This window comes from Brachyistius frenatus, unplaced genomic scaffold (genome assembly GCF_029030835.1).
Source record: "Brachyistius frenatus isolate BFR_SWC_R1_liver_20210118 unplaced genomic scaffold, ASM2903083v1 Contig_1, whole genome shotgun sequence".
NCBI classification, from domain to species: Eukaryota; Metazoa; Chordata; class Actinopteri; family Embiotocidae; genus Brachyistius; species Brachyistius frenatus.
The window spans coordinates 6,641,845-6,655,026 of NW_027210600.1; the positions used below are offsets into that span (position 1 = coordinate 6,641,845).

The following is a 13,182-nucleotide window of genomic DNA, read 5'->3' on the forward strand; positions in this document are numbered from 1 at the left end:
TGCGCTCCTGTGTCTCCTGCTCACTTGATTTGTCACACCTGCGTCAATTTACTCACCTTCCCCTGTGCTCTTAAACCTTATTCACGCCATTTTTTTGTCATATCCAGATTAAATCCAGATTGATTTTTTTTTTAAGGTCTGGACAACTAAATAAAGTGACCAGCAATCATGTCATATTTTATTATTGCATTACTGTTTCTGATGCATTAAACATCATTTTCATGATGAAGGTGCAATAAATCTCACCAGGTTGACAAAATCAGTTTAAAAAAATACAATGATGAAGACTTAATCAGAATCTCTTGAATATATTTTTTGTTGAAAATCAGTATTTACTTTAAATAAACAGGTTGAATCTGGATTTAAAGCAGAAACCGCTTTGAAGCCTTTAAAAGTTAATTTTGTTTGGTGGCATGTGTTGCTAAACAACGATTGGTGTTGACCAAGCGATAACAGAAACAGACACAATATATCTGAGCTTTTCTGTTTCAATTTTAGGTACTAATACGGTTTAAAATGTACTTCTTTTGCTTTAAATGACAGAGTTGATGATCACCTCTCAAATGTACATTTCTCGGTTTCATCACAAGGCCCCTCACTCCGGAAGCATCAGTGAGCTTCAACAGGAAATAGGTTGAGACAAATAGTTGTCTCAGGTCCTTTATAGCTTTAATTCACATGTTGAATGTGTAAACTGTGATTACTTGTACATTTGAATGTACTTTTTGACATGATCATTCATTCAATGTGAAAAAGTAACGGTGGTGTCAAACATAAGGTTTATGCATTTCCAATAAGTGGACTCACTCACTGAAATCTGATGGTCTTGTGGTTTTGTCCCGTGACACTCGGAGGAAGTAAAACTGCTTCACCATATTGCTGTTCACACTGTACGAAATGCTGATGATGGATGCTGACAAGTGGACTTTCCTTATAGCCATGTGCTTCATTTGTGTGTCTTCAAATGGTGAGTCCTAAAGAGAAATTAAAGTGTGAAAATATTCTACTACTTAAAATGTTTAATAAATAAACCACCAGTTTTACAATTTGTAAATTGTATATTCTCTTTAAGTTATCTTTGAATTCTTTTGGTTTGATATATACTGAGCCTTTCACAAATCTGTTGATGTCCATGAAGTCCATATAATTATTTCATAAAATCTCACATAAACTCATGTTTGATTTGTAGATAAACAGATATTCAGCACAAATAAAAACGTATTTTTTACTAAACCGAAATAAATCAGGCTGTCTCTTGGCAAAACATATATTCCGATTGTCCAATGTTGTGGATCATATCCATTGTTAACGTGATGAAATGCATTTTGTTTGTTTGTCCCAACTTTTTTGAGATGTGTTGCTGGCATCAAATTCAAAATAAGAATATATTTTTTATAAAACAATAACATTTCTCAGTTTTAATAGTTTAATAGTTTGGTCTATTTGCAATTACATGTGGGTTTATGTGATTTACAAATCATTGCATTCTGTTTTTATTTACATATTACACTGTTTGATTTCACATATCTAATTTTAGCTTAAGTGTTTGTGTATTGACCTAAGATATGTTCAGTACCATGTTGTCAATTGTTTAATGTTAGAACCGTTAAAACAGTTTTCACTTTTAAACATATATTAATTGATAATGGACTAATTATTTAGACTCGGTAAGCAGATGAACTTGTGTTAATGTGGTTTTATATTTTCTACTTTTCTCTGCTTAATTGTTCTTTGTAATAAATCTAACTGCAGTTAGATTCGATGAATTTATTCCCAACGCTGACAGTTTATTTGAAGATGTGAAGACATGAGATAAAAGAGAGGAGAGTTTCTGCTGTTGGAGCTCTTATTTATGTGACCATGAAATAAGTGACCTAAACTTCTTATCTTGTTTCACTCTTCCCATTCAGATATGCAGCCCTATGAAGAATCTTGTGAGCAGGATTTTTGTGAAACGTACAAACTCAGTGCTCCACTTGGCTCCTCTGTGCTCCTATCATGCCACTTCGAAACACCTAGCCATGACAGGGTGACATGGGCCCACATTTCTAGGGTGGACCTGGCCCAGCTCTCATCTGGGGGGCGTATTAAGTTCCTGGACCCCCGATATGGCCGAGTGAAAGCTTTCCCGAACCAGGGCTCAGAAGGAAACTACTCCATCTGCATTGATGGGCTTAAAAACTCGGACCTGGGCTGTTACCGCTGCAAGCAGGGGGATTACTGTTTTCAAGTGGAGGTGTTTGCAAAGAGAAGTAAGTGTAGTTCTATTTGCAGTGTTTTACTTTCCATGGTCAAAAACCTCAAAGGCCAAGCACATGAGAGGAAGAGTGATTGAGCTACTGTTTCCTTTGCAACATGTCTCTAAAAAAAAACCACAACTTTTGCAGATACACTGAGCGACAAGATGTGGCTACTGATTTACATCTGTGCTGGTGGGGCTGCTCTCCTGCTGAGTGTCTGCTGCTACTTCTGCTGCAGGAAATGCATGGGTGAGCACCTGCCCTCTCCGCCACTCTCAGTACATAAAGCAGATATTGTTATTGCTGGACTCAATAGATGGATGCATGGACTGTTCATTTAACAAACTTTCTGTATCTATTTTAGTGCTCTGTGACAAAACACAGGATGATGCAAACCATGCTGCAAGTATTGAGGGTAAGTAATAATTTCAACAGCACCAGCTTACTGCAGACTGTTGCCTGGTGCACCCTAGAGCACAGGACGAACTTTTTATCTTAATTTCTCAAGCTTCAAATCATTTGTTCTTGGTCTCAATTTCTATTTTTTATTTGTGTCAGAGATCCTTACAATTGACTATCCATTTTTTTTTTTAAACAAAAAAAACATGATTTTTGATTTATGTATAAATTATTATTCTCTTGAAGAAAGCACATACAATTTTAAATAAAAAAAAATAAACACTGACAGCAAAAATAAAAATCTCAGTCTGAACCTGTGACATCTGTTACAAATCTAACATAGGAAAGCGCTTGAATAAAAATTAGAAAGCTGTTGCACGCTGTCTCACTTATTGCTGCATAATTTGTTGCCAACAAACAGTTGACATTATGACTGCAAAATCACCATCGCTGGCCGTTACATCTCATGATGTACAAATGTATTGTTTGTAACTGGTTTCACTTGTTAAATAGAAGAGCACTCAGTGAGCACAGACCTCCACCAAGGCCCACTGTCCACTCTACTAAATCTCCCCTGTGAAACTTGTGTCCCCGAGTGCTCCATTACAACTGCTTGCTGTGTTAAGTTTGAGCAAGTACATGTGTATCCAAAAGGAATACTGGCACCTGTGAATTTGCATTGTGATACAGTCATTGTATTTGTAGAATGGCCTATGTTTTGCCACTATTGAACTTTACCCCCATTTTAACATGAATGATATTTACAAGGCAAATAGCAATATCTATCAATGTTAATGAAAGTCCAATGCAGGACCGAAGACCGACAACCATTCACTCTTAAAGTTAATTTTTAATTATCACCAAACATGCATGTTTTGGACTGTGGGAAGAAGAACCTGAAGAGAACCCACACAAGCACAGGGAGAAAATGCAAACGCAGAAATATACACAGAAAGGCCTCCAAAAAGTAGCAGGTTCAAACCCTGAACCTTCCTGTTGTGAAGTGACAGTGCTAATCACTGCACCACTGAGCCATGCTGAAAACTAACATATAAATTGGACTTTTTTTTAAACTTGGAACAGTCAGCCTTGTCAACTGTTTACCTCCTTCTTCCAGTTCTTAACATGCTTTAGGCTAAGCAGCCTACCTACTGGCTTCATACGTGCATTTTTTTTTCACAAAGCCAGCTCTTCAGGTTGCTTTATGTAATGTTCCCCTTGCAGGTGCGACTGCTCCACCTGAAACAGCAGGAGGCAGAGTGCCAGTACATCAGCAGCAGAGAGGTATTTATCACAATAACAATACAAACGCATAATCATTTCTATAAAGTTTATGGAAATAGGACAAGTACTACTTTTGATTTGTTTTATTATAGTATATCTGACCTGCGATTGTTTCACTGACTCAATGAGTTTTCTTTTCCTGCAGGAGCAGACAATAATAATCTTGTCTATGGTGCGTTCTCTTCTTCTTTCTTTTAAAGTCATCTATTAATTATTTCAGGAATCTTACCTCAAACATAACAAATGGTAATTTTCATATTTTTTTAAAACAATAGAAAATGATGACCAATATCCAGCCCGTGATAACCCCACCAGGAACCGCGGTGGTCCACCAGAAGTTCAGCAGGATCCAGACTGGACTCAGCCCAGTCAAAGCACCAGTGGGATTTATCCAAACTTGAATCAATTAAACGTTGAAAAGGTGGCGAGTGGGAGAACAAGACAGAGATTTCACATAGGTACTTAATAATGGTCAACATATTTACTGCTGTTTGTAATACTTGTGACTGCAGTATGGAGTAACTCAGTCTTCTCTCAACTCCTCAGAACTCATCAACAGATTACGGCAAGCAAGTTTCAATCGACATTATTATGGTAATATGACCATCTTTGATTACATTGCTTCATATCAATTTTGCCAGGTATTTTAATATTCCTTTTTATTACATAGTTAATCATGCTGAACTCAACCAGCAACAAGCCGCGTCAATGCAGGCAGGGAATCATCACACAGGTAGTTTCATTGGATTGGTCTTGCATTATCAGAATTATTTATCTCTGGGAATAAATAATAAATAAATACTTCCAATTTTGACTGATGTGTGTTTTGTTTTCCAACAGGTTTGAAAAAGAAGAAAACCAACAAACGTGAGTGCTGACTTCATCTGTGGAAATGTTAGCGATGAAATTATACTGTGCGCTGATCTGCTCTCCCACGTTTCCACTGTTTCCCTCTCAGAAAGTGAATACAACAACCCGATTTACAACAGGAGCGCCGACGAGTTCAGCCAACTGTAGAGATGCAAGAGTTTCAACGTCCTTTGACAATGATGGCTATTGATTATTAATTTACTAGTTACGAGTTTGACTTCTTTGATGGTTTAAGGTGTTACCAGTTTTGATGGGTTTTTTTTGTGGTATTTTTTTGTGGCACTGTATTTCACTGTCTGTACTGCATATGTACGATTGCTGTTTATTAAAGTTCATCAAATAAATAGCTTCACATTACAATTAGTCAAATCCTTTTGGTATTTCATGTTCTAAAATGTGTGTGTGTGTGTGTGTGTGTGTGTGTGTGTGTGTGTGTGTGTGTGTGTGTGTGTGTGTGTGTGTGTGTGTGTGTGTGTGTGTGTGTGTGTGTGTGTGTGTGTGTGTGTGTGTGTGTGTGTGTGTGTGTGTGTGTGAGACGCATGTGTGTAGCTGGTAAAGAGGTGGTATTTGCTGGCATAACCTGGTTTTCAAAGTGTCAAAGGCTTTGACATGGTGCCCAGCGGATATTACCAAGCCATTGCTGTAGCGAAACTGTGCCACTACTTCCTGGGACAAACTGACACCTTAATTATCTTCACAGTTGCTTCCCATGGATGTTTTGTGAAAAGACAAGTAAGCTGAGAAGTCTCATAATCATGTCTGCGTGTTTATTTGTGACACCAATTGTTTACTTTTTCTAATTTTTTGTTGTTTCATTCAGTAGAAATATACCACAAGTCTGACTGTAGTCATCATGGCACCTGCAGACAGGGGCAAAGCTAAAATTATTATGTTAATACCTCTAATCTGTGAAAGAAAAATTAAAGGTAATACTTTTTAGATAAAGATCATGACATTATATTTCTGAACTATGTTTAACAATATTTCCTATTGTGTTTTCTACAGAGACAAACAGAAATGATTTTCTGGCCGTATCAGGACAGTTTTTCTGCACCAAAGATGGGTTCAACATTACCATCCCCCAGAATGCCACAGTCCCACCTCTAAACCTGGATGCAGTCTGGATCCCTTCTTGCCAAAACCACAACTGTAGACCCCAAAAAAGGTTCGCTGATGCTGTCACTTTCAACTTTCCATACAATGACTGTGGCACCCAGTCTAGGGTAAATGTAAGAACACACATCCACCAGCCTTCAGATAGGTCAGGAGGTATTTTTTTGCTGAAGGGTTTGACTTGCAGATTGCAGGAGGGAATATTACCTACTGGATCAACATTGAGGTGAAACAACATACCCAGAGAGGCTTCATACTCCGTGACACTCCTTTCCAGTAAGATGAAGAAAGTGATATACTTGTCTTGCTTTTTGAAGATAGTACACACCAATTTCTGTTTATTTTTTCTTTGTGGGTTTCCTTTCAGTCTTACTGTACAGTGTGGCTTTGCACTGACTAAAATGACTCAACTGGGCATCAAGGTGCAGCAAAACAAATTTGAGTTCCCATCAACGTTGCAGAGCAAAGAAAGACTAAGAACTGAAATGAGGTTTGCCAAAGGTCAAAGCTTGCCATTTAAAATTTTGGCATTTATATTTAATTTCTCTGTGTTTATTTTTTACATGTTTCTGTATGCATTTTATATTAATGACAATAACTTTAAAATCACTGATGTTACTGTTAAAATTTGTTAGCATGTATAAAGATAAGTCCCTTTTACTTTGAAGGGCAAGTGTCAAACCTGGAGTATACAGTGTGGGTCTCACCGGCTTTTTTTTTATCTGCAGATTCCTCTTGCAGGTCCTTCTATTCCTCCCATGACCCTCCAACACTAACTGAACTTGGCCAACCTGTGTATGTTGAGGTGTTTGTTGTCAAACATGAGGACAAGGACTTGGTGCTGCTGCTGGAGGACTGCTGGGCTACCCCGACTGAGGACCCACATGACCCACAAAGATGGAACCTGCTTGTTAAAGGGTAAAAACGCTTGAAATCAAATAGCAGATTGTGGCAGATGTTATATCTAAAAATAAATTTAAAAAAAAGCTCAAAAGGGAAACAAGTGAAGTTCCTCTTTGTATCCAATCAAGGTGTCCTTTCACTGGTGATAGCCACAGAACTGTTGTGCTGCCGGTCTCCGGTAAAGAGCTGACATATCCCGCCCTTCACAAATGTTTGAGGTTAAGCTGTTCTCGTTTGTGAAACCGCTAACATTTAAAAACCTGGTATGTAAAAGAAACAGAAAGAAAGAAATAGTATCATTGGATATATTTTTTTAGTCTTTTAGTCTTGATACATTTCTCCTGTTATCTTGCAGGTATATTTCCACTGTGATGCAGAGATATGTAAAGGACCAGATTGCTTACAGCACTGCAGCAGTGGCAAGTGGAATTTCTGCCTATTTGTACTTAATGCAGTTTGAAATTTAATTTCTTCTTATCAGAACGGATTGTCTGAGGACAGTCGATATATTGACTGAAAAGCTCCTTGATGTAAATGACACTGGAATATATAACTTGACACATTTGCACATTACGCTGTTAACAACAGCTTATGTTTTTCTATGTCTTTCAGGAAAGCGTAAATTAAGAAGGATCCCACCAGAGCCAGGACACAGGACTTTTTACAATGTAGTCTCTGGTGGACCTCTTCTTTTTGAAGTGTGAATTATCAGAAAAAGCTCTTCACATCATATCTTGAAGAACTGAGATTAGAAACAGTTGAGCCAAAAACTGTGCATGATTTGTGATGAAAATAAATGTATACTAAGACCGTGTGAGACTGTGATAATGACAGCAAAAAAAAAAAGGAAAATCATTTTAGCCTTTTTATAATAAATATATGAAAAGGCTTACGAAATGTACAACATGGTGACTCTTTAATTTGGGTGGTAAGTGCAGATAAGTGAAGGCTTGTATGTATTAATGTAGATGCATAGTTGATACATCTGAGTTTGGTTTGCTTCAGGTTCAACACCTCACCAAGTGTTTCTAATTGATTTGAGAATACCTCTGGGAAAATATCACGTCTATAAGCATTACAGGAGTTGTTCTGAACTCTGCTTCAATAAATAAATAAAAGGTCTCACAGAGCAAACAAATAAATTGACTCGATGAGCTTTTGTGTTCAATTTAATATTGTCTTCTTTTTGTGTAAATAAAGCTAAATTCAAAAAAAAATCTAGGTTTTTTTGGTGTATCTGGGTCACGTGCTCACAAGTAGACCAATAGAAATGGAGAATGGGTTAGTTTGCGGAAGTCAATGAGCCTGCGTGCCTTCGTTGAAAAAAAAAAAAAACATGAACAAATTGAGATTTTGTCAAGTTTAATATTGTCTGCGGGCACAAACACTAACTGAGCTGTGTTCCGCATCATTGAGGTCAGTGCTACTGTTGTCTGGTCAGCTCCTCACGCTGATATCTTCTGGTAAAGCCACACACTTAAGTTGTCGGTTATGTCCAAATCGACGAGATGGGACTCAAAAGGAAACGAGGACACACAGCTGCCGATCTGTCGGCACAAAACCAAACTTATTCAGGCTGTGAAAGACAGCACTTTCCTGCTTGTTACCGGCGAGACCGGCAGCGGCAAAACCACACAACTCCCACAGTACCTGCATGAAGCAGGTAAGTGTTTGTAATGTCGCTGTTAAACACAGATCATCCAAAATTACACGTAGACACGAGAACTTCTGTGTTCAAAGTAATCGTTTCACTTTTGTGTTGGTGAATCATGTTTCATTAAATGTGTGACCTCAAATTTGAAAATATGACCCATTTCCTGTTTTTGCTCAGGTTTTTGTAAAGATGGAAAAATTGGCATCACGCAGCCTCGCCGGGTGGCTGCCATCACAGTGGCCCAGAGGGTCGCTCAGGAGATGCAGTGCAGTCTGGGAAGGGAGGTTGGCTACCAAGTACGGTTCGATGATTGCACGTCGCAGGTGAGAAACAAAAAGATGACCCGTTCTCTGCAGAAGATCTTTTTTCCCTGTGCATATTTGATGACGTGAAGGTGTGATCGTGTCTGAGCCAGGACACGGTGGTGAAGTACATGACGGATGGCTGTTTGCTCAGAGAGATCCTGGCCGATCCTGGACTGTCTCAGTACAGTGTTGTAATCTTGGATGAAGTTCATGAACGCAGCCTCAACACGGTGCGTCAACATGTTTGCCCAAAGCCATGAACTCACTTTCTGCATTACCCTGTTACACACTTAAAGCGTATCAGCATTCCCAAAGCAGTTTGCTCTCTCTGCATCCCCACATTGAGTACGTGTTTGCATTTATTTCAGGACATTCTTCTGGGTTTATTAAAGAAAATGTTCTCAAACCCAGCAAAGGCCACCAAGGGACGATCTCTCCCTTTGAGGGTGGTGGTGATGTCCGCCACCATGGAAACGGACAAACTGTCGGCTTTTCTCAGCAACTGTCCCGCCTTTGCTATTCCTGGGAGGATGTTCCCTGTAACCTGCACTTTTGGATCAGCTGTCGGACCCAAAGATACAGAGAGCAGCGGTTATGTGAAAGAGGTGCTTAGTTACATTTTCTATGTTAGATACGGTAACACTTGTATTCATCCCAAAGGGAAATGTGAGTGTTCCAGCAGCTTATATTCAAGATAAACTAGACAGATATGCAGGACCCATAGAAGTAATCCACATAAGATAGATTGATTACAATAAAGTATAGTAACAATAAGATTAAAATGAGGTAGTTAGTCAACTTTCACACAGCAGTGTAACAGTATATTTAACTAGTGTTTTGAATATTCCTGTATTTGCTGTGAAGACATTTACTTAAATTTGGTTTCACAGCCTCATAAATATTACTGATGAATTACATTTAGATATGTTGTTGTAGATTGATGCATTTAGTTGCTATTTATTGGCTTTTACTCCTTTTTGCTCCACAGGTTGTGAAAGTGGCGCTGGACTTGCACACCAGTGAAATGTCCGGGGATATTCTGGTGTTTTTGACAGGCAAGCAACGATTCTTGATTATCGAGATCAGAGTATATCCGTTGAAAAAAAAATCTGCCACATTACTTTTTTGTGTGTTTGACAGGTCAGTCGGAAATTGAGCGTGCCTGTGACTTGTTGTATGAAAAAGCTGAGTGCATAGACTACCGCTACGACGTGCAGGACCAAACGGTGGAGGGCCTTCTCATCCTGCCTCTTTATGGATCCATGCCCACCGGTAAACACATTACAACAGCTGTTATCGCCTCATTGTAGATTTTCCAAATTAAAATCAGTGTCGACTGTTTGTGTTACTACTCCTTTTATTTTACTTGTTTTTTGTTTTTTTTGGTCTCGTCATAGATCAACAGAGGCAGATCTTTCAGCCTCCACCGCCAGGAATAAGAAAGTGTGTGGTAGCCACTAACATCGCGGCAACATCTCTGACCATCAGTGGTGTAAAGTGAGCATGGTGCCACATATATGCAGCCACACAATTGGCACCTGAAATCATCTTTTTTTGGGACGTTACCATTACAGCTCTGCAAAACATATCTTTATGGCCTCCTTTTCCCATGTAGGTACATCGTTGACAGCGGGTTTGTGAAGCAACTCAACCACAATTCAAGAGTGGGCATGGATATCTTGGAGGTTCTGCCTATTTCAAAGTGAGTCTCGAAAACAATAGCGTGTTGCTTTAAACCCGCAAACAACTTTGTTTGTAGTCATTTTCCTGCTTACACCGAAGCCATGAGGAAAGCTTGCCCGCAGAGATTTGAAGTGAATTTTTTTTTTGGGGGGGGGGATTTTCTGTCATTAGGAGCGAGGCTCAGCAAAGAGCAGGCCGAGCTGGAAGAACGTCAGTCGGGAAATGCTTTCGAATCTATACCGAGGAATTCTGGGAGAAGTGCATGCCTGAATATACAGTTCCAGAGATCCAGAGGACAAGTCTGACTGCAGTGATTCTCACACTCAAGTGCCTGGGTGTTCATGATGTGATTAGGTACACTGCTACCCATTCTGTGCCAATTCAGTGAAGTTTAACTCCGTTGAGTTCATAAATATTTTATAATGAATAGATGATTTCTTTTAAGGTTTCCTTTTCTGGACTGTCCAGAAGAGAGATTCATTCTAGAGGCTCTAAAACAGCTCTACCAGTTCGATGCCATCGACAGGTGAGTCTTTGGTTTTGCGTTCACAGCAATTTTGCATTCACAGCAGTATCAGATTAAACCGGTTTTGCGAAAAATGTCCTGAGCTTCTTTCTGTCTGATGTTCGGGCTGTAGAAGAGGTAGAGTGACCCGGCTGGGCGAGCTGATGGTGGAGTTCCCCCTGCACCCAGGCCTCACCAGGGCCGTGCTCAAAGCTGCTTCGCTCGGCTGCCAGGACCTGCTGCTCCCGGTGGCCGCCATGTTGTCTGTGGAGAACATCTTCATCAGGCCAGGTCGGCAATTTAGCTTTTTGATATTGAGGAACCTCAAAGCAGGATAAAAAGCAAGTTGTGATGCAATGAAGAAAAAACATTTTGTACTGCTGAAGGTTTATCAGGGAATTGTCTTATAACAGAAACACTAAGTCTAAAATGTAGGTGTAAATTCTGACTGATCTCTTGCTGCCTGCAGGCCACCCTGACAAGCAGAAGGAGGCAGACAAGAAGCACAGAGCGCTGGCTGCAAAGACTGGCAGCATGAACGACTTTGCCACACTTGTCAGTGTGTTTCAGTCATGTAAATCCAGGTAAAGGAAATAATTCATTAGTGCTGTTGCAAGGTGCATTTTTATTTTTTCCCTTGTTTGTGCAAAGAAGTGTCAGTGTTAGTCTGTATGCTGGACTTTATACTGTATGGTGATGTTATAACAGCTGTTGTTGAGTGTCAGCCTCTCTCTTGCACCCCGTAGTGACGCACCTTCAGCGTGGTGTAAGGACAACTGGATCCACTGGAGGGCGCTGAAGTCGGCCTTCAGTGTGGAGACTCAGCTGCGGGAGATCCTCCTCCGCCTCCAGCAGGTTACAAACATTTTCACATTGTATTCTGAGCTGATACAGATCATACTTCATCCCCACATCAGTGTTAGATTTAAATCATTAAAACAAATGGTCCATCTCTTTGCAGATCGCTGTCAGATGTTTGTCATTTAATAATTTAGCGTTCTGTTTGTTGACACAATGGAAATCCAAATTAAATCCATTGTGCTTCTTAAGTTCTGTGACTCTTGCTTTCCAGAAAAGAGATTTCCCCATAGAAACATTTGATGGCAATAAGAGTGAACTCCTTAGACGATGCCTGTGCACAGGATACTTTACCAACGTTGCCAGAAGGTATCACCAGTGTTAATTTGAAATTATGACACTCAGACTCTGAGATGTTTTTGCAATTTGTGAATCCTTGTTATTTATTTCCATCCCACATAGGTCTGTTGGAAAGGTTTTTTGCACAATGGACGGCAATGGATCTATGGTTCACATTCATCCGTCCTCATCGGTGAATATATTTTTTGTTTGTTTTCAGGTCATTTTCTACATTCAAACTGCAACAAAAAGTAACACGTGTTCTCTGATTCCTCCTTCTCTCAATTTGTCTTGGCTCCAAGCTATTTGACCAGGAGGCAGAGCTGAACTGGGTCATCTTCCACGACGTGCTGGTAACCTCACGCGTGTACATCCGGACTGTATGTCCTATTCGATATGAATGGGTGAAGGATTTATTACCAAAACTCCATGAAGTGGACGTCTATGAGTTGAGCAGTGTAGCAAGAGAGGAAGTTACTGATGCTGAGATGATCAAATGGGAGACCAGAGAAGCAGCCAAAAGACCACCAGGTTTTTTATAATTATTTTATTTAATTAACTAAATATTTATTTGCAAAGTGATGGTATATGTGTTGTGTATTTGGTCTCTACTACCTGATAGGAAATACATAAAATTATCAAAAATAAAGAGTCTGGCTATAGCATAGCCACGGATTAAAAGGTCATTAATAATCCTTCAGAGTTGAATGAACTTAAAGCAAGGTTAAGCTGCGTTTGAAATAAGGTAATAGATTACCATGTTTTTTTCTTTCAGAGGTTTCTACTGAGGATGTCATGAAGATGCTGGAGAAGCGAAACAACGAAACCACAGTGAGCGATGCGCGTGCTCGCTACCTGCAACGAAAGCAACAAAGACAACAAAGTAAACCACTTTGACATTTGCAGTTGGTTTCGAGGATGAGATACGCAGTGTCACAAAGGAGCGGTTTTGGAAATCAATAATAAAACACATGTAATGTTTGTAACCTTGCCTCTCTATTCTTTACACCCTCTGCTTTATACAATCACGGTGGTTTGATAAAGAAAATTGGTGCTTTATTGTGAAGCAGGACCCGACTGACAGTGAAC

At 39.5% G+C, this 13,182-nt stretch overlaps 2 protein-coding genes across 2 annotated transcripts; both read left to right on the forward strand.

The window, feature by feature from the left end:
• The first annotated feature begins 904 nt into the window (after positions 1 to 904).
• LOC138616736 (uncharacterized) lies at positions 905 to 5,138 on the forward strand. The gene is made up of 11 exons (XM_069691265.1): positions 905 to 967; positions 1,911 to 2,252; positions 2,388 to 2,489; positions 2,605 to 2,655; positions 3,864 to 3,923; positions 4,069 to 4,095; positions 4,199 to 4,381; positions 4,470 to 4,517; positions 4,594 to 4,656; positions 4,764 to 4,790; positions 4,882 to 5,138. The coding sequence occupies exons 1-11, from the start codon at positions 907 to 909 to the stop codon at positions 4,938 to 4,940; spliced, it is 1,023 nt and encodes a 340-aa protein (XP_069547366.1). The 5' UTR covers positions 905 to 906; the 3' UTR covers positions 4,941 to 5,138.
• Positions 5,139 to 8,120: 2,982 nt separating this feature from the next.
• dhx40 (DEAH (Asp-Glu-Ala-His) box polypeptide 40) lies at positions 8,121 to 13,092 on the forward strand. The gene is made up of 17 exons (XM_069718012.1): positions 8,121 to 8,472; positions 8,641 to 8,786; positions 8,879 to 8,998; positions 9,137 to 9,373; positions 9,757 to 9,823; positions 9,909 to 10,040; positions 10,166 to 10,265; positions 10,384 to 10,470; positions 10,623 to 10,805; positions 10,897 to 10,977; positions 11,090 to 11,247; positions 11,426 to 11,540; positions 11,703 to 11,811; positions 12,029 to 12,123; positions 12,217 to 12,286; positions 12,396 to 12,624; positions 12,869 to 13,092. Exons 1-17 carry the CDS (start codon positions 8,301 to 8,303, stop codon positions 12,988 to 12,990), a joined length of 2,223 nt encoding a protein of 740 aa, XP_069574113.1. The 5' UTR covers positions 8,121 to 8,300; the 3' UTR covers positions 12,991 to 13,092.
• Positions 13,093 to 13,182: the final 90 nt, after the last annotated feature.